Here is a 21,469-nt window from a genome sequence, read left to right on the forward strand (position 1 = left end):
ATATGAAATGGCATAGTATTTGCATAGAACCATGCACACCCTCCCACATACCTTAAATCATCTCTAGATTATTTATAATACCTAATACAATGTAAATAAATGCTATGAAAACAGTTGCTGGGAACATGGCAAGTTCAGGTTTTTCTCTTTGTAACATCCTAGAACTCCTTCACCCCAAATGTTTCCCATCTGAGGTTGGTTGAATCTGCAGATGTGGAACCTGTGTATGTGGAGGACGGACTATACACGGGCAACCTCTGTCAGGGTCAACCCTTTCCAAAGAAAAGGATTCCTTTGAGTCTCTTTCTTTGTTCGCTGGTTCTGAGCCAAGCTCTAGTCTCTGAAGACAGATTCTTTCTGGATCATGTACTCATTGTACCAAAAGGTCATTTGTGCTCCAGCAGAGAATCCAACCTATAAGATTTTAGTTTCCATTTTCTTCTCAAAAGAGCAAACCTGTCACTTCTAGTTGCCAGTGACCTTGATGAATATAAATGATAACTGGAAATTCCTCTTTTCCATTAAAATCCACAAAGCAATTAGATTGGGATATCCACTTTTCACAGTTACTCTTTGAATTTACTGTATTGAGCTTCAGCATACAGATAATTAACTATGGTTGTGATTGAGAGGAATCCTTTATTGCCTCAGCTAGACTGTCTGTATTGAATGCTCTGTGCTCTGTTCTCTCTCGATTCCCCAAGTAATGGCTATTCTCTCAAATTATGGTTTCCATTCCAAGATGACTCTTCTAGTATTTAGCTCTTCTTCATATTGCAACTTGTAGGGATTATATTTTTAACAACGCTGTTTTCATTTCCTTTGTACTTGTTTCGGAGCTTTTTCTCCTATTCTAGAAAATAATCATTGCCCACTATCTAGAAAACTATCTTTTAATCTTCTGATTAAAGATTGCTTAATGATAGTGTCTATTTCTTTGGCTAGTGGCATGTTTTTCTTTGTTTTAACACTGGAGTTTCTGCATGGATTTATAATACGAGCTTTTTTTTTTTTTTAACATTAGATAGGCATGAAGCCTTCGTCTCACAGCTGCATGTGTAGTTACTGTCGAAGCAATGCCTACCTAATTTGACAGTCGTGGTGTGTTAAAAAAAAATTTTGAGTTTGCAAATAAGCATATTAAGTCTACTGATGGAGCCTTCGGGCAGTGAACAGTTATTTGAGGACCCTGATCCCGGAGGCAAATCTCAAGATGCAGAGGCCAGAAAGCAAACAGAATCAGAACAAAAGTTATCTAAAATGACCCACAATGCTTTGGAGAACATTAACGTGATTGGCCAAGGCTTGAAGCATCTCTTCCAGCACCAGCGCAGGAGGTCGTCCGTGTCTCCCCACGATGTGCAACAGATTCAGGCAGACCCAGAGCCTGAAATGGATGTGGAAAGCCAGAACGCGTGTGCTGAGACTGATGGTGTCCCCACCCACCCCACAGCTCTGAATCGTGTCCTGCAGCAGATCCGTGTGCCGCCCAAGATGAAGAGAGGGACGAGCCTGCACAGCAGGCGGGGCAAGCCAGAGGCCCCGAAGGGAAGTCCACAGATCAACAGGAAATCTGGCCAGGAGATGGCAAGCGTCATGCAGTCCGGCCGACCCAGGTCTTCATCCACTACCGACGCTCCTTCCAGCTCCGCGGTGATGGAAATAGCTTGTGCCGCTGCCGCTGCTGCTGCGTGTCTGCCAGGGGATGAGGTGTCTGCAGAGCGGGTGAGTTTCTGTTAGATTACTTGTTAACTTCTTGTGCTTTTTATCTAGTACTCTGCAGACTTTGCCCGGGTGACTGAAAAGAAGTATCTCATCAAGTACCCCGAGGCTGTGGCCAAAGATAGTTTCCCTTTTCATTAAATAAGTGGGATGAATAGTAATCGTCATAGCTAATAATGAATGCTTCTAATTATATTCCTGTTTGCTTCCTAACATATTGCCTCAGATGATTCCAGTGCAGTCAGCCCATGAGTTTTAAGAATTACTGAATCCAAATTTCTGGAGCCCAGTCACCCTGGTCAGCAAGCTTAGAGCTATCTGGACCACTCCTGTTCTTTAATGATGTGATCCCTGAGGTTGCCCCCATTCTTCATTCCTAAATCAGTGCCCTAGTTTAGGCCTTCATCTGTCTCACTGCCCTTTCGCATTCTTTTTTTCTCCATGCTGGACACAGCTTGTGAGAGCTATCTGAAATACTAAACAAGTCATTGTCATTTCCACTGCTTAAAAAGCCATCACTGGCTCCATCATTTCCTGAGGGGCAAGAAAGTTCCTTAAAATGATATGCAGACCCTCCCATGATTTAGCCCATGTGGACTTCTTTACCTCCTACAACTTAACAGCTAGTACTCCTTTCTCACGCTTTTTATTTTTCCTCTAAAGTTTTTCCTTTTTTCCGTATCTTGACTTACGCTTTCATTCAGTCATTCGTTCAGCAAACATATAAGATGTTCCAGTCACTGTGGATACTGTGATGAACAGAAAAAGATGTGATCCTTACACTCATAGAGTTTATTTTCAGATGGGGACACATATTAAATAATCACTTGAGCAAATCTAAAGTTTCAACTGTGGCACATGCTACTAGAGCCTATTATAGGAACTTATGACCTAGTTAAGGATGTCACTTCTGTGAGGAAATGACAAAGATCTGGAGGGTAAGCTGAGGTAATTAGGTGATGGAGTGAGAACCCCAGGTGCAAAGGTGCTAAGATGGAAGGACGTTTACTGAGTTTGAGGGATGGGATGGCAGGTGTGTGTGCGTGTACATGCAAGTACACAGTGGGTAAGGCTGGAGAGAGAGAGGAAGGGGTTCATACGGAGAAAGTTTGCAGACAGTGCGAAGGAGTTTTTCTCCATGTAAGAGGAATGAGTATTATCAAAGCATTTTAAGCAAAGGGGACAGTTTCACCTCTGTGATTAGAAAATGTCACTGTGTTTATGGTGTGAAGACTGGATTGGACTGGTTTCAGGTGGGATGCAGATAGATGAGCCGGAAGGCTGTCGTGTCCAGGTGAGAGATGACAGTAGTTTGGATCGAAGACGTGATAGTGGGAGCAGAAAGAAGAATTACCTGAGGGCAGGGGTGTGTCTCACTCCTCATGCCAATCCTTTGGGCTTCCTAGGTGGCTCAGTGGTAAAGAATCCGCCTGCCAATGCAGGAGATGCAGGTTCGATCCCTGAGTCAGGAAGATCCCCTGGAGGAGGAAATGGCAACCCACTCTAGTATTCTTGCCTGGAGAATCCCATGGACAGAGGAATCTCGAGAGTTAACAGTCCTTGGGGTCGCAAAGAGTCAGACACAACAGAGCGACTGAGCATGCATCCAATACTTTGGCCCTTGGATTATTGGTTTGATAAATTAGTAGTAAATAGATAGGGAGCAAGAAACAATATCTAGTTAGGGAGTTTGAGAATGTACATGGAGAAGTTTTTGAAATGGAGTAATCTTTCATTTAATTATTCATCAATACTTATTAAATGCCAACTATGTAGTAGGCAGTTTCATTATGGAGGCTTACTCTGTATTGAAGGAGATAACATACGATAGATATAAAAAATGAATAATATGTTACGATGAAAGGTGATGAGTATTATGGGAAGAAAAGAACAAAATTAGAGAAAGAAAGAGATTAGGGGTGTGTACAGAGGGGAGGGGAGGGGAGTTGCAGTATAAGGTAAGGTAAGCCTCATTGAGAAAGTAACCTTTGAGTGAAGACTTGAGGAAGTGAAGAAATTAGTCATGAGGCTGGCTGTCTGGGGGGGGATGAGTACTCAGGCGGATGAAATAACTCCAGGATAGGAGCTGACATTCCCTGCCTGACGTGTCCAGGGCATAGCAAGACCAGTGTGGGAAAGCTGAGTGAGGGGGGACAGTAGTAAGATGGTGTCAGAGAGGTCACAGGTGGCCAGACTGGGGAGGGCTTCCTAGTGATGTCTCTGTTTAGACACTCTTCCATTATATCTTTATAAAATACTGTGGGATTGGAGACGTTTTCCCCCTATGTTTGTTCATACATTTGTTCAGTAATTGTTACACTGTTTGACCTACCATTGTTTTAGGTTAGGGATCTGCACATGACTTCTGTAAGTAGTCATTGTAAGTATTTTCCACCATATGGTCTGTCTTGCAACTACTCAGCTGTGTCGGAGCGTGAAAGCAGTCATCCATAATATGTATATGAATGGGCATGCCGGGGTTTGACTGGTGAACAGTGTCTGGGCCTCGGCTCATACTTTGCCTACCACAGTCTTAGGCGCTGAGAATATATGAGTGAATCAAACAAACAAAAATACTTGCTCTGGAGAAGTTTAAGAGGAGGTAAGCAAAACATATAAGTAAAGTGCATGATATGACAGTTGCGTAAGAAGATAAACATTTCTAGGGAGGGAAGTTTTAAGCAGAGTGGTCAGGGAAGACTTCACTGATATACAGGCAGAGACCTGAAGGATGCGAGGGAGCAGACCAGACCTCTGAAGGGAGACCTGGCAGAGGAGCAAAGGGGAAGGTCCCAAAGGCCTGTACTACGAGGAAATGTAATGGAAATTGGAATTTTTTTTTGACATTCTTAAAGGGGAGAAAATGATAGTGCACGTCAAGGCCGTAAGCTGTAGCCACCCGTCTGCCATGCCTGATGGGTGAGGAGCAATACTTGAAACAGTTCTTATTAATGAGAATTTGATCTGTATGTCTTATTTAAACTTAGGTTGTATGGTCTAAGTGTTAGTACTTTTCAAAAAAACAAAAGTGAACTGAATCAAGAGCTTACTGACTTTATTTGACGATTCATGAATTGGGCAGCATTCAGTCTGAGCAAATAGAAACGAACTCTGAAGAGCTGTACAAAATGCAAGACTTCTAGGCAGAAGGGAGCAGAAACAAGGAAGTTCAGTCAGTTCTGTTCAGTTCAGTCGCTCAGTCGTGTCTGACTCTTTGCGACACTCATCCAAAAAGCCTGTTGGTTATTGCTAGGTTACTCTCCCTACAGAGGATGGCAAGGGTTACCTAACTAATGCTAATCAGCAGTTCCTGGTTGGCTGGTTTGAGTCCATTTCTGGGAGAGGCAAAAAAGTGTAATTTAGTTGTCAGTTTGATGACGTGAGGATTAGCATAAGCGACTCCATTTGGGGCCTACTGTGTTTTGTTTTTTTAAATAAACTTACTGTGTTTATATGTAGCTTTTAAAATAGTCATGTCAAGTGGCCTTGTCAAAGGTGTAGACTAAAACCCATTCTTTCTCATTCAGTAACAAATAACTTGTAGACTTAGAGTATGTGAATTTCCCAGGGTTTATAAATAAGGAAAACTACCCTCTGCAGTAAATTACTGCAGGATGGCATTCTGCTTTGTTCAAATGAAAGAGAGGTTTGTAAAATTGAGTTAATTGAACCGTGTGCAAAACCAGAAAGCCTAGGTGTAATGTTCTACCAGAGGGGAAAGAAACGAGGTGATGGGAAGGATAATTCCTGTTGCTGGCCACAAGGTGGTACCCCTAGACCAGGAGAAATAGATGGAAGTGAGGAGATGACTCTTACTGTGACAGGCCATTAATAATGAAGGAATTACACCTTGAGAAGTGACTCGTTCAGGGAGTTGTTAGGATATGGGCTAGATTGAGCAGTGGCTGTCATACGTAGTAGTAGTAGTACTGAACTACTGAATTTAAAATACTGAACTGAATTGGTAACTGTGAAAATGGAATTGACAATAGAAGAGTGGGTAGAACTTATTGACAATGTTAAAATTAAAAATAGAGATTTTGTTGTATGGCCGAAACCAACACAAATTATAAAGCAATTATCCTCAATTAAAAATAAAAATAAGAAAAAATAAAGTGTCTTCCCTGGTGGTCTGGTGGCTGTAACTCCAGGCTCCCAATGCAGTGGGGTCTGGGTTCAATCCCGGGTCGGGGAACTGGATCCCATATGCTGTAACTAAAGATCCCATATGCTGTAGCTAAAGATCCCATATGCCACAGCTGAGACCCAGTGCAGCCAAATAAATAAATAAATACTTTTAAAAATAATTAAAGATAAAATTGAAAGTCCTAAAGTCTGCTTGGGAGAACTAGTAAAATAATGTCTGTTTTCTAAAAACAAAAAAGTTGAAAATTGTATTTTTTAAATGAAAACCAATAGAGATCTTTCTCGTTTGTGTATTTAGTGTTAGTTTGGTAGCTGATGCTATCAAGGAAATTATATGGGATGGAAAAGTAGGAATAAATCAGACATGAAGATGTGTTTTGACTTTTCAGTTGTTCTCTAGTAAAGGTACTTTATAGAACAAAACTTGTATGCCAAAGGAAGTAACTCTTAGGCTTATTGACCCTAACTCAGAGGTCTAGAATGTGTGAAATGAAGTGAAGTGAAAGTCGCTCAGTCGTGTCCGACTCTTTGCAACCCCATGGACATGGAGTATACAGTCCATGAAATTCTCCAGGCCAGAATACTGGAGTGGTAGCCTTTCCCTTCTCCAGGGGATCTTCCCAACCCAGGGATCGAACCCAGGTCTCCCACTTTGCAGGTGGATTCTTTACCAGCTGAGCTACAAGGAGGTCCAGAATGTGTATGTTTGTTTTAATGCAGTATGTTTCTGAGTGATCTACAAGATACCTTTATTATCCTTAATGATTTTATGCTAACTTTTAATATGATTGTCCTAAGAGTGGAATTGAAGATGTAGCTAGGATGTTCTTGACCTTGGTAGACTTACCAGGCACAGTTATCATCATAAGGATGTCCCTCCAAGTTTTATTTGGTTTTGTTTTTAACATCTGAGTTGTATTCCTTCTGTGACGAAGGCTCAACATAATGCGAAGTCAAATTCATTCTTTAAATTAAACCTCCTTTTTCTTTATATTACAAAATATATAGAGACTTTAGAGTAATTAGACCTCTAAAGGAACATAGTATTGTGCCTATACCTTCTGCTTTCCCTTTTTATTCACGAAGGATATGAGTACCTAATCAGTAGCCTTCAATCTCAAGAGGGAGGGGGAATTTTGGCCCCCAAAGTCCACTACCCTTTTTTAATGTTTTTTTTTAAATCCAGAACATTGTTACAAGAATTTGTCTTGTGACTATTAGCTTCCCAAAGGCCCATAGGTAGATAAATAGAAGGACAGACCAGGATCATGTATGATAGAAGATAATTACTAGAATAGATTGGTTTTTCTTCAACAATCATAATGCAGCATTTTATCTAAAGAAAGATAGGCAGCTTTGGCAAGTTAGCACAGTATTGAGCTTTAGTAAGTATTTGTTAATATTTGACTTGTTTTGATGTTACATCATTATGACCTGTGATCTCGTCAGTCAATGGGAGCAGACCAGACTTCATACTTCAGGATCAGCATATATTTATTAGGCAGTAGTGTCTCTCATTTTATGTATGGTTTGACTTTGAAAGCATCTTCTTTCCTAAATAGAATCCTTTAAAATATGTAAAAGATGTTTGATTTAAAAAATCAGTCTTTGGACAAATCTCTTTGTAAAAAGAATTAGCAAGGATTTATTGGTTTATATATTACAAAAATATATCTTTAGCCAAAGATCAAGTAAAATATTTATTGATGGAAGTTTAGTCGCAAAGTTGGGTCCGATTCTTGTGACCCATGGACTGTAGCTCACTAGGCTCCTCTGTCCATGGGGTTTCCCAGGCAAGAATACTGGAGTAGGTTGCCATTTCCTCCTCCAGAAGATCTTCTCAACCCAGGTCTTCTGCATTGCAGGTGAATTCTTTACTGACTGAACTACAGAACTGGTAATTACCTTTTATCTTATCACAGTAACATCTTACTGGGGTAAAGAGCCCTGACACAGATTTCGATATTATAGTAATGAGGAAGCTAAGAATTTAGAAACCTTGATTACAAAATGAGCCCCTTGCAACACAAATGATTTTCAGCCAAAAGATTGCTGGCTGTTGCTGGGTGAGTAGCAAAAACTCAAAGACTATTAAGCCTATGAGCTAAGCCTAAGCAAGCTCCTTATTTTACAGATCCAGAAATGTTGGAAAAACAGCCTGAGGTAATGCAGCTAACTGTGAGTGATACTAGGGCCAAATCCCTGGGTTCCTTCTGATTCCGTGTTCAGCTTTCTTGCCTCTTTATCCTGTTTGTATGTCAGGGAAGTGAAGAATGTGATTGTTCTCGTCAAGTAGGGGACAAGAAAGGGGGACAAAGTTTTTCCTTTTTCAAAATAACTTAGATAAACTTTTTGACTGAGAGCAGTGACAAAGGCTGATTTCCCCTCTACCCTTGTTTGGCTTCTTCCGTTACTACTTTTAAACAACTCTGGTCATCTTTGACAGATGCGTAACAAAAGTCATCCTTCTGACTGCTACCCTTTGCTGTTGTGGGTCTTGCCAAAACTAATCTTGTAGCCGTGAGTAATGCCTGGAAGTAGCTCAAAGAGAAAACTGACCTAAAGAATGGCCTTCTAGCAATGAGATTCTGGGATGCTAAATGAATTTGGAGTCTCCCTGAGCTCCATCAGGAAACTTCAAATCAGGAAGATCCTTGGCAGTCACAGATGTAAATCTGTGTTTTAAACAATTCACTAAGGACCTAGAGGCCCATGAAAAATACAGAGTGCTTCAGGAGTTTGAGTACCAGCCCTGTGCAGGGCCCACGTGACCATACTCTGTGTTCCAGTTCTAGTACATGCTGCTGGAGCACGCACTGGGGTGTTCTCACATCGTCATTTTGAATACTTAGTCATACTGGTCCATCAACTCCTGGTTGTTCTAGTTCTTCAGTATTCTTCTTAATTATGGTCTCCAAAACAGAATACAGTGCCCACATGTGGTTACTAGAGCTTAACTATCGCTTTTCTTGTTTATTTATTTCATTGCTCCAGGTCTTAGTTGCAGCATGTGGGATCTAGTTCCCTGACCAGGAATCAAACCTGGCCTCCTGCATTGGGAACACAGAGTCTTAACCACTGGATCACCAGGGAAGCCCCTATCACTTTTCTGATTCTAAGATCAGATATGCTTCTTTTAATATATTTAATGCTAGTTTGAAGTTGCTTTTCCTTTTTGCAATCTTTTTCATATCATCTTTGATTTTCACCTGGTGAAAGTCATAGAATTTAATTTAATAGTCATAGAATTTAATTCAGAACAGTTGAAATTTTTGTCGATAGTGCTTTAAAAATACAGATGCCCAGTAATTTAAAAAATGTTAATAAGACTTTGCTAGTGAACTTTCTGGTTTATCTTTAAAAAAAAAAAATACTTCCCAGCTCCAAATAATAGAAATTTCAGCCTACTGGGATAAAGGAAGCCTCTGAAATTGTAAGAGAGTCTGTCAGGAAATCAGAAGTGATATGGATCTGCCTGGTTCAGTAGGGCCCTAATTTACTTATTTTCAGGATAATAAGATAGCACGTGTTGCTTTTCTATCATACTTGTGATTTTATGATCTTAGATGTCTTGAGGACAGGGGGAGAAGGGGACAACAGGATGAGATGTTTGGATGGCATCACCGACTCAATGGACATGAGTTTGAGCAAACTCTGGGAGATGGTGAAGGATAGGGAAGCCTGGTGTGCTACAAACAGTCGGACATGACTTAGTGACTGAATGACAATAGATATCACACAGTTTTTTTAAAAATAATATTCTGAAGAGCTGGCACTTTTGTTTAAACTGTTAGAAAAGTTTGGTCCTACAGTGCAGAGTTGTATCCTGGAAAGCAATATTTGACATTTGAATATTGCTTTCCTCATTTGGGGGTGAATTTTTTTAGTTTTAAGAGAAATTCCCAGATTTCATTTATGAGCTAGAGTCTTAATCAGATGTTGACAAATTAATTTGAACTTATACTTTTTTTTTTTTTTTTTTTAGCAAATATCAGTACCAGGGAGGTAATTCACTTCCTGGTTTACTTGGGAAAGATGTTTTTAGAAAGCTTGCGTACCACTGTTTCTAGAGGCCCTCTGCTGATACCTTCTGGTACTGCTGAGAGTATTTAATGAAAGGGCTAATTTTTCTGCATTAGGTTTGTGATTCTTACTGGTTTGTGATTCTTACCATATTTTAAGCAGTTTCTTGGTTAACCGTCATAATAATCCCAAAGTCTTATTTTTAATTACCAACTTGGTCTTGGAACTAATTTTTAACAAATGTTGGCACAAATTCTGAACTTTTGCATAGACTCTTGTTGTTAGTAAATAGCTTCAGGATTTTTACTTTGGTCAGTAAGGTGGTTTTGGTTTTAAATAACCAGAAGAAGATAGACAATGTGCTTTGAAAACCTGTGTGTGTTAGTTGCTCAGTCGTGTCCTGCTCTTTGTGGCCCCATGGACTGTAGCCTGCCAGACTCCTCTGTCTGTGGAATTCTCCAGGCAAGAATGCTGGAGTGGGTTGCCATTTCCTTCTTCAGGGGATCTTCCCGACCCAGGGATCGAACCCCGGGTCTCCTGCATTGCAGGCAGATGCTTTACCGTCTGAGCTACTAGGGAAACCTTTGAAAACCTAATTTAAATTGCTTGCCTTTTTTAAAGGTCCCAGATAGAGCAGTTTCTCAAAGACTCATTCTTCATTTCCTTGCCTTGTTTTTAGGGTACTCCTTGTGGCAACATGAACATTTTCTTTAAAAAGTTAGAGTATTTTCTATAATAAAGATTTTGATAGTGTTTTCTAACAGTACTATACTCGAAAACTAATTTCAAGGATAACTATATTTTAAATGTTAATTGAAATGGACTTGATATGTTCTGGGGGTCACTTTAAATATTAAGATTCTGGAGAATCCAGCTTAGGCCTTTAAAGGCAGATAGTGCTCAAGCTCAGTCACTCAGTCGTGTCTGACTCTCTGTGACCCCAAGGACTATAGCCCTCCAGGCTCCTCTGTGTGGGATTTTTCAGGCAAGAATACTAGAGTGGGTTGCCATTTCCTCCTCCAGTTAAAGGTAGATAAATTCTGTCCAATTAGATTCAGTTTTTAGATTTAGGTTGGAGGGATAATGAAAGATAGGCTCACAGGTTTTTATCCCCCTTCTGGGTGTGTGTGTGTGTGTGTGTGTGTGTGTGTGTATACATGGTTGCCACGTGCATGGAGTAAACTTGATGGGAGAGCTGGATAGTCCCATTTCTTTGCCACCACTTCTGGACTCTTTTGCCTTTCACTCTATTATTTGGGTGCCCTTGGATTCTGATGCTGAACATTTATGTATATGTGGTTGATGCTACACTGTTCATGAGTATTTAATATCTGTTGAAGATTCATAATCGTATAGGTAGGTCTCCTATGGCCTATTTTTTTTTTTTAAATAAAGGGAAGGTTATTAACTGTGGAGAGGAGTAGCCTCCAAATTATTTTGCTCACGCACACATTTTACTGTGTCTCTTATATTTTCATATTTTCTATAATTGTTCCTGTATATTATGTTGGGTCTCCCTTGTGGCTCAGTTGGTAAAGAATCTGCCTGCAATGGGGGAGACCTGGGTTCAATCCCTGGGTTGGGAAGATCTCCTGGAGAAGGGAAAGGCTACCCACTCCAGTATTCTGGCCTGGAGAATTCCATGGGGTTGCAAAGAGTTGGACACGACTGAGCGACTTTCACATATTATGTATCTGATAACATAAAAACAGATATGAAAAAGATGAATAAAAACTATAAGTGAAGTTATGTTTTCTTCCCTTGATTCATTGATTGTCTTGTGTACACACCGGGCTGCATGTATCCTGTATTTACAGCAAGAATAAAAGTCAGAAAAATGCCCTCTAAAGAATTTTTGGGGTAATATGAAAATCACATATTCTTGCCTTAGGAATGTGACAGGTGGCTCAGATGGTAAAGTGTCTGCCTGCAATGCAGGAGACCTGGGTTCAATCCCTGGGTTGGGAAGATCCCCTGGAGAAGGCAATGGCACCCCACTCCAGTACTCTTGCCTGGAAAATTCCATGGATGGAGGAGCCTGGTAGGCTACAGTCCATGGGGTCGCAAAGAATCGGACACAACTGACTTCACTTTCACCTTCACTTTTAGGAATGTAACATTGGCACAATATAAGAACAAATTTCACAATAGAACTGTCCAGTTTTGAGGTAGGCTGCCTTGGGTGACCCAGCAAAGGCCAGAGAACCACACATCATGCCTGTTGTAGGAAACAAAACTCCACGACTCCAGCTGGGAATTGGACTAGGCTTCTGATATTTCTTCTAAGATTCTGTGGCTATAGATAGGAATTCATGAGTTGAGCTCTTAAATGTGAAACACTGTAGGAGAGTTAGGCGTGAAGGGAGGTGTGACTCAGGAGTGTGCTGGGAAGTTGTTGAACTTCCTCATCCAAACCTCTGCTGTCTTCCTTGGAAATTTATAGGTTCTTGGTTCTCAAGCCATCTCCACATAGGGAAAACTATTAAGGGCTTTTTCAAGCCTGTAGCCTTCCTGACTAAAAGTGGTAGTCACTTCAGTCGTGTCCCACCCCTGTGACCCACGGACCGCAGCCCACCAGGCTCCTCTGTCCATGGCGTTCTCCAGGCAAGAGCACCGGGGTGGGTACCATGCCCTGCTCCATCCTGACTGAATGTAAGACTGAATATATAAACAACAGCGATTCCGAAAGTGGACTTCCGTGCTTACTCTGTCTCATTATATCAAACAGAGAAAGAAATGAAAACAAGTTTAAAATAAATGAACAGATATTTTGAAGTATATAGTATCATTAATGACTTAGGAAATGTTTTCAATTTTTTCAATTCTGTCTAACATAAGTAGTGTTTCATTAAAATTAGTCTGTTCTGTGGTTGAAATTGAACAGCTTCATCTTTTAACCTTCGAAGTTGTATCGTCTTAAAAAGAAAAACAGTTTCCTCCTAAACTCTGTTTATTTCTTTTCAGTGAGAGAATGGTTGTTTTGTGAGATCCAGCTAACAAAGATAAGTCAGCAATAAACTTAGAGCTTCTTCATGATACAGATCTTGATTTGAGTATTGTGAATGTGACTGCAGTGTTGTAGAGTAAGCACTGCTGAAGGTTTTCTGTTGTGGTTGTGGTTTTCTTCTCTCCTGGTTCATGTAATGCCCTGCTCTCTCTCACTGTTAGCGCAGAGGAAGAAGCCGTTCTGCGCCAGTGACTCTAGAAGTGATACTGAATTCACCAGAACTTAAGACTTTTTTTTTCGTAATGACTGACCCTGCATTTATTGAGTTGATTGCCATCTCAGCAGCACTTTTCTTTTAAAAATGAAAATGTCACGAAATGAATGCATGGCCATAAGAGTGAAAGAGAGCCCTGATTCTGATCTCTTTATTTCTGAGCATTTCTTCATAAGAAGTTTAATCATAGACTAGTGCTTCAGAGGACCTGAAGACTGATATAACCTTCCATATGAAGATGCTCTGTGGAAAATGATTTCTGTGATTTTATTGAAATAGAGGCTCATTAGAACATACACAGTCTTAGGGAGCATACTCCTGGTTTATTAATAAAAGTCTCCTGTTAAGGAGCAATGCAAATGCACATATAAAGAACCACTTTAGCATTGCATAGAATATCTTCAACCTTGCTTACTGGCTTAAGCTCACCACAGCCTTTCCAACAGCAGTAGCTTGTTTTCAGTCACTGTAGATGGTTCAGGTCACAACTGTACATTCTTCTAGGCGAAAGAACAGGGTCTAAGTTTTCTCTGTGGCACTGTTGTCTGCCTCAAGAATACAAAACAGCTGAAGAAAATAATCTACCCCATGTTGTTACTGTAAGTGTGATTGTTAGGACTTGAAATAGTTCTTTGTTAAGCTTTCTTCCGTTTGCCATATTCTTTGGTTAGATATATATTGTCTTTACATGATTTGTGATGAGTTACACTGAACATAGGATCAGATTAAGTTTAAGCAGATTAATATGTGTGAGATTAATGTATTCTTCCTCAGAATGTTTGCCCAGAGGGCTGTAGGTGTAAGGTGACCTTGCTTAAGTTTCTTTGCATGAAGATAGAATTCAGTCTGTCTTCTAATTGTCAGAAGTTCAGCTTCGTGAGAATGGGCATAAAGGTTTATGATCCGATTAGAGCTCGGGAGAATTTAGGCCACAGTATAAATTACCTGCCTTGGATTACCTACTAGAATGTGATATGTATTCCTTGTTTTCTGCTTATAGTTCTGTGTCCTTATCTTCTGTTGCATTAGGGTCCAGAGAGGCTTGTAGATTGGTACAGAAGTCAAGACGAGCTTGACTTTTACATCCTGTTTTCATCATTATGAGGATTTGTAGTTTTACTGAATAAAATTAATTGAATAAATCAGTTTCCTCGTTTAGATGAGTCACACATTGTCACATCTAGACTAACTTTAATGGGCAGTTATTTTATTACTCTTCTAGTGGGATTCATCTAAAAATGAGGTTTAAAAAAATTAACTACCATCAAAACTGGCTGAAAAATCTTTGCAAAAGACATCAATGTTTGTATAAAGGAAAAAATATTCCTCTGTTCATTTTTGGTCACCAAAGGTCTGGGATTTTTTTTCCCCTCCACACAGTTCTCTTCAACACTAGCTGGGTGTCTTCCACTTTAAAGCAGTTCTGACGCCCTGTGAGGATAACATCAGATCCCACAGGTTAAGGGCCCGGTCCCGTGAAGCTGCCTCCCATCTGCCTTTACTGCCAGCCCCAAGTCCAGCTGTGCTCTGTGCTTCTGGCCAGCTGGGTAGAGCAGCTCCTGTAAGCCGCTCCTTGGGAATGGTTAATTTGCTATTAAGCAGAACGACCCAGAGAACTTGGGAAAATATTTTACTTATGACTCCACAGCTTTATTGCTGAAGGTTATAACTTAGAAACAGGTGGAAGAGTGCAAAGGGAAAGGTATGAGGGAAGAGATACAGAGATTCCCTGCCTTCTCCCAGCACCTCCATGTGTTCACCAATCTGGAAGCTCCCTGGATCCAGTCCTCAGGGATTTTTATGGACGTTTCATCACCCAGGCAACTGGGTTATATAGTTGGCCTCTGGTGACTGAGCGTAATCTCTAGACCGTCTTTCTTTCCCAGGGGTGGGGGTTGGGTTTGGTGGGATGGGTTGGACTGAAAGTTTCAACCCTCTTATCACGTGGCTTGGTTCCCCTGGCAGCTAGCTGCCCGCCAAGCATGGGTTACCTAGGACCTTTATATAAAGTCACCTCATTAGCACAGATTCAGATGTAGTTGTAAGGGATTATCAATAATAAGACACCCATTTCACTTTTATACTCTGAAGCGATTTCAGGAACTGAGGACAAAACACCAAATACTATAACGAGGTGCTCCCCATTGCTTTACCCTTCAGGAATTCCAAGAGTCTTGGGAGCCATGATCTAGGAACCATGGACACAAGACCAACATAGACATGCATACTGATAAATCACAGAACCATATGTTCAATGTGAAAAATAACAAAGACCATTCTTTTTTGTGTAATTTGAACTTTTTAAAATATATATTTTTCTATAGATACTGTCTTTTCTCTCTCCTTTTTGTACCCTTGTGATTTTTTTTTCTTCATGTTACTTTGCATCTCTTATCATTCACTGTCTGTGGCTTCACAATTCAGCATTGTCCTAGTACCATTTTTGAAATCACAGCTGGAAGCGTTGAAAAGCATTCTGACAAAGGAAGACTGAATTGTGACTTTAGGCCAACAATAAGCTATAGGAACAAATGATGTTTAAAAAATTAATATTATTTCAGTATGTGTTAAAGTCTTTAAGTCCTTCAGAGAATTGTTGAAACCAAGAATTTAAAAGTCACAGACTTCTGTATTTCAACACAGAATTATAAAACGTTCTACTTGCTTGCAAATCTGTGATTTGACTTTTTTTTTTTTTCCTGCCGCTCTGTGCAGCTTGTGAGATTTCAATTCCCCAACCAGGGATCGAACCCGGGCCCTTGGTAGTGACAGCAAGGAGTCCTTACCACTGAATCCTTAACCAAGGAATTCTTGTACATTTTTTGTCAAGGAGTTTTCATAGACTCACGTGCTGCCATCTTTCAGGTTCTCAGAGCCTGAAACGATGTGTGTGACATTGTTTAGTTGTGTTTCTTTGGGGGCTTTATAAAATGGTATGTTATAGCTCATGTAAAATTAAAAGACACTTGCTCCTTGGAAGGAAAGCTGTGACAAACCTAGACAGTGTATTAAAAAGCAGAGACATCACTTTGCTGACAAAAGTCTGTATAGTCAAAGCTATGGTTTTTCCAGTAGTCATGTATGGATGTGAGAGTTGGACCATAAAGAAGGCTGAGTGCTGAAGAACTGATGCTTTCAAACTGTGGTGCTGGAGAAGACTCTTGAGAAGTTCCTTGGACTGCAAGGAGATCAAACCAGTCAATCCTAAAGGAAATCAACCCTGAATATTCACTGGAAGGACTGATGCTGAAGTTGAAGCTCCAGTACTTTGGCCACCTGATGTGAAGAGCCAACTCATTGGAAAAGACCCCTGATGCTGGGAAAGATTGAAGGCAGAAGGAGAAGGGGACAACAGAGGACGAGATGGTTGGATGGCATCACCGACTCTATGGACATGAATTTGAGCAAACTCAGGAGATAGTGAAGGACAGGGAAGCCTGGCGTGCTGCAGTCCGTGGGATCACAGAGTCATACATGACTGAGCAATTGAATAGCAACAATAAGTCTTCTGTGAATTGTTTTTTTATGCAGGTATATTTTTCTAAGGTTGCTCCATGTTACTGCATATAGTTGTGGTTCATCTATACTGTGTATTTTATCTCCCCCCACCCCTACACGTGTTAGTCAGAGGTCGGGTCTTCTATTTTGTTCCCTGCCTCTGTCTTTTATCCTAACTTGTGTTAAGTTACCTTAAACTTATTTTCCAGTACTTCCCTTAAAATATTTTATTTCTATCATATTTTAAATTTTCTAAGGCCTTTTTTTCTTCTGTGAATACTTTTGTATAGTATCCTATTCCTCTTCAAAGGTTTTGTTTTCTTTTGTTTCTGAGGATTCTTTTTCTTCCTATATTGTCTCTTTCTCTTCAGGTTCCTTTCTCTTTTTCTTTTTTCCTGGGTGTTTTAGTTTCTGTCTTTTTGGTTACAGTGTCTGATCATCCATGACTCTCCCTTCATATTTGAGGGAGGTGTTAAAATGCTGTGGGAAGCTCTCTGTTGTGAAAGCTTGTAGGTGATAATTTTTACTATAGAGTAATTAGGCAGAGACTCGTCTTATTGAAGACCCCTTTTCTTCAGCTCTCCAGTCAGCTTTTCCAGACGAATTATTCAGACTTTTGCCTTAGTGGTGAATGGATGGATGGTGGTGGTCATCAGCCTGGCTGCCTTTTTTGCTGGAACACTAGGAGGAAGAGGACTGAAATTCTCATTTATCAGTGTAATCCTTCTGTTTTTAGAGTGGTACCTCATTCCATCCCTCAGAGTTTAGTCTCTCAATCTGCGATCCTTCTCGTCCTTTGTTTCAGTGTTCCCCAGAAAATAAACCTCTGGACTGATCACCTTCCTGTGTGTTAGAATGAGCTGCTGAGCTAAGTGCTCACTATAAATGCTCATATCCAGTCCTTCTGTTTTCAGACTCAACCCAGTGCCCTTGTCTTTAGAGTAACCCCTGATACTTCTAAATCCTGACCTTGCTATACTTTTGGCATAAACAGGCTTGCTTCTTGTTGATTGCTTCACACCACCCACTCCCCTGCCAAGTACTTATGCAACTGGAAGAAACCCCAAGGCTGTCCTTTATTACTGGACCATCGTTCTTCACCTCCCAGAGAGTTTTATTGACATCCTTATCTACTGCTTTGTCCTTTCAAGTTTGCTGTGCCTCTCTGGGTGTATGCCTTTTATTATTTCAATTTTAATAGAAAGCCAAGATAAATATGTTTAGTCCATTGATTCCTAAGGAAGCTTTTATTACAATAGAAATGTGAGGGACTTTGATACAGACTTGCCTTCTAAAGTCTTCTTTGCCCTCAAAGTAGAAATCACCGAAAATTTCATTTCTGCTGGTTGTAATCTAGATTAGTCTGTCTTTCAGCGCATGCAGAGCCTTTTGAAACCTAGGGGGCCACTCGTGTACAGTAGAAAAGACTAGGATCCATTTGTTTCTTCCTGTAGCCACTAAAAAAAATAGCATTCCTGAAGCAATTTTGCAGTTATATTCTGTCTCAGATTCTTACTAACAGCTAAACATGAGCTTCGTTCTCCTTTCATTGGTCTAGAGTGTCGTAGACAGAATAATCTTTTTAATGTTTGAATTTAGATATTAAAACTTAGTTTTCCAAATCCTGATCTGGGTGAAGGAAATCTAGATTAAGTGTAACCTAGATTACACTTAATTTAATGGAACTTTGATTTCCTTAATCTAGATATCTTATACTTAATTATACTTAAATATTGCTTTAAGCCATATGCAATTGCCAATAGGTAAGCAGTTTTAGCATATAAAAATGGTAATTTTGTGTGATTGCAACACAGTGAAGTTAAAAGATCTTAATAGTTTAGTTAGCAGACCTTTTTGTCCAATGTAGGAATTTGTTCTATAGCGTTTTGGGAAACATTCCAGTAGGAGGAAAGGATGAGATAAAATGATAATGTCTAAGGCTAAGTGAGAGAAAGAATTGCGATCCCTATTCAGTGTACCTGTGTGTCTTAGAGCTAGCTACATCAGGGGTCCTGTAGTGTTCTAGAAGCTCGACGCTACTGAGGCTGGAGGCTGTAAATTCCATGGAGTGCCAGTTAGATACACAGTGCCTGTGAGTTTGCACACTAACAACATACTCTCTGAGTCCCTGGCTGCCAGGCTACACGAATCTGTAGGGGATTTCAGCAAATATCAGTTTAGCTGGAATAGTATTACTTAATTTTGTTCCTTCTGTGTACAGCCTTCATGTATATTTCCTTAGGTTAGTTAAAGATTGAACTTTAAAATGATAATATGACTGCCAGTGTGGCTTAAAACATAGTAGAAATAAAATATACAACAGTAGCAAGAAGGACTTGGGGGGAGGATTGTTTGGAAGGTGCTTAAGTTAGCCTGTAACCCTGTAATCCACATGGTACCACTAAAAAAATAACACAAAAATGCATTAAAAACTAATAGACAAGATTAAATGAAATATGAAAAATGCTTGATTCATAGAAAAGAAGAATAAAAGAATAAAGAACATATGGGACAAATTTAAAACAAATAGCAAGATGGAAGTAAAAAAAACAGAAAAAAAAATACCATGTGAGCACTAACCAAGAGAAAACTGTTAAATCTGTGCTAATATCAGATAGGTTATAATATAATATGTATAATATAATAATATCAGATAGGTTAGACATTAAGGCACGTGGTATTGCTGAAGATAAAGAATGACATTTCATAACCCCAGGATGGGCCTCTCAGCAGGAAGAGCTACGAATCTCCAGCAACCGTCTCTTGTTGTTTGGTTTGCTGATCATACATATGTGGTCTTTGAGTCTTTTCTTTTCACGAGTGTTGTCATTTTTCACTGCTAGAGATGTTTCTGTGGCCTGTGAGGGAGGAGTTGCTCCTTTGTCTCTCTGACTTGTGATAATGTTCATGTTCAGCATGCTCTGGGCAATGTAAACAACTGCGTGGGGGCCCCACTTGAGAGAACAAAACCTCAGGATATAATTATTTCATTTAGAGTTGTAGTTATTTTTAATGAAATTATTGTCCTTTACAAAAGGCCACCTATGAGAAATAGAATTTAGATGAAGACTCAGAAGTTATGTTTTAAAGAATTCTTTTTTAACCTTGTGTGACTATGAGTAATAAGATAAAGAACAAATCAGAAAGGAGTAGCTGCTTGTCAATTTATAAGGATTCTTGGCAGTAGGCTAGAATTTTTTTTTTTTTTTCTGGTACTAGATCTTTAAATCCTTGTGGTGATGTGTCACTGTCAAAACTCTTCATTTTTGTCTGGAGAGAATGTCCTTTTATTTAGAGGATATTCCATTTTTCTGGGAAAAAAGAGACATCTGTTGGTTGATATTCATGCCTAAATGCAAGAAAAGGAGAGAGGTTTAAGGAAACAAAAGTGCTGAATCAAGGAGCATATTTGGAAATAGAAATACAACTCATGTCACTTTTTAAAAATTGGGAAAAGCACATAACAAAATTTACTATTTTAAGAGACTTCCTTGGCAGTCAAGTGGTTAAGACTCTGCATTCCCGCTGCAGGAGGCATGGATTCAATCTCTGGCTGGGGCATTGAGATCATGCCACTCAGTGTGGCCCAAATTTTAAAAAAATTTACTGTTTAATATGCGCAAGTTAGTAGTGGTAATTTTATCACTTCGTTGTGAAATAGATCTCCAAACCATTTCATCTTGCAAATCAGAAACTCTATACCCATTTTAAAAACTCTTCCTTTCTTCCCTCCCCTCTGCCACTGTAACCACCATTCTACCTTCTGTTTGAATCTGACTACTCTAGACATCTCATGTAAGTGGAATCATACAGTGTTTGTCTTTTTCTCACTGGCTTATTTCACTAAGCATAATGTCCTCAAGGTTCATCCGTCTTGCAGCATGTGACAGGATTTCCTTCCTTTTTAAGACTGAATAATATTCCCTTGTGTGTGTAGATCACATTTTGTTGATTCATTTATCTGTTAGATCTTTGGTTTGCTTTTACCTCTTTGCTGTTGTGAATTGAACACTTATTTTCTGGGTTTGGCTTTGTTTTGATAGTAGCCATCCTTTCAGGTATGAGGCAATATCTCATTATGGTTTTGATTGCATTTCCCTGATGACTAGTAATGTTGAGCATCTTCTCATAAGCTTGTTGGCTGTCTTTTGTCATCTTTGGAGAAATGTCAGTTCACATCCTCTGCCCGTTTTTTCATCAGCCTGACTTTTTGTTGTTAAGGTGCATGCTTTCTTTATATATTTTGGGTATTACCCCCTTTTCCAGTGTGTGACTTGCAGATATTTTTCCTATTCGCTAGGCTGCCTTTTCATTTTGTTGATGGCATCCTTTGCTTTGCAGAAGCTTATTCGTTTGATGTATTCCCATTTGTTTATTTTTACTTTTGGTGCCTTTGCTCTTGGCGTCAAATCCAAGAAATCCTCGCCAAGACTGATGTCAAGGAGCTTACTGCTTAGGTTTTCTTCTAGGTGTTTTATGGTTTCAGGTCTTACACTCAAGTCATTAATCCATTTTGGCTTAGTGGTCTTATTTTATTCTTTTGTATGTGACTGTCCAGTTTTTCCAATACCATGTATTGAAATGATTGTTAAAACAGTTATTTAAAATTCTTTGTCAGGAAACTCATAGATCTGTTTCTTTTATCTATTCATTTTTGGTTGCACCTGGTCTTAGTTGTGGCACGTGGGCTTAGTAGCCCATAGTATGTGGGATCTTAGTTCCCTGACCAGGGATTGAACCTGCATCCCCTGCATTGGAAGGCAGATTCTTAACCACTGGACCACCAGGGAAGTCCCAGATCTGTTTCTTTAGAGTCTATTTCTGGAGTTTAATTTTGTTCCTTTAATTGAGCCCTGCCT

The 21,469-nt window shown here is 39.8% G+C and overlaps 1 protein-coding gene across 16 annotated transcripts in view; it reads left to right on the forward strand.

Moving 5' to 3' along the window:
* The window catches only part of TMCC1 (transmembrane and coiled-coil domain family 1), a 151,737-nt gene that overhangs the window by 43,901 nt on the left and 86,367 nt on the right, over positions 1–21,469 (forward strand). For 10 of the 16 annotated variants that reach the window (XM_070463300.1, XM_070463297.1, XM_070463303.1 and 7 more), the window contains one exon: positions 1,029–1,725. In XM_070463300.1, coding sequence (XP_070319401.1) covers positions 1,153–1,725 — 573 coding nt within the window. In that variant the 5' untranslated portion in view covers positions 1,029–1,152. Of the gene's footprint in view, positions 1–1,028; positions 1,726–21,469 lie in introns of those variants that run through there. The other 6 variants (XM_070463308.1, XM_070463307.1, XM_020872611.2 and 3 more) reach the window with 2 other exon arrangements.

Source organism: Odocoileus virginianus, unplaced genomic scaffold, assembly GCF_023699985.2.
Source record: "Odocoileus virginianus isolate 20LAN1187 ecotype Illinois unplaced genomic scaffold, Ovbor_1.2 Unplaced_Contig_2, whole genome shotgun sequence".
In the NCBI taxonomy this organism is placed as follows: domain Eukaryota; kingdom Metazoa; phylum Chordata; class Mammalia; order Artiodactyla; family Cervidae; genus Odocoileus; species Odocoileus virginianus.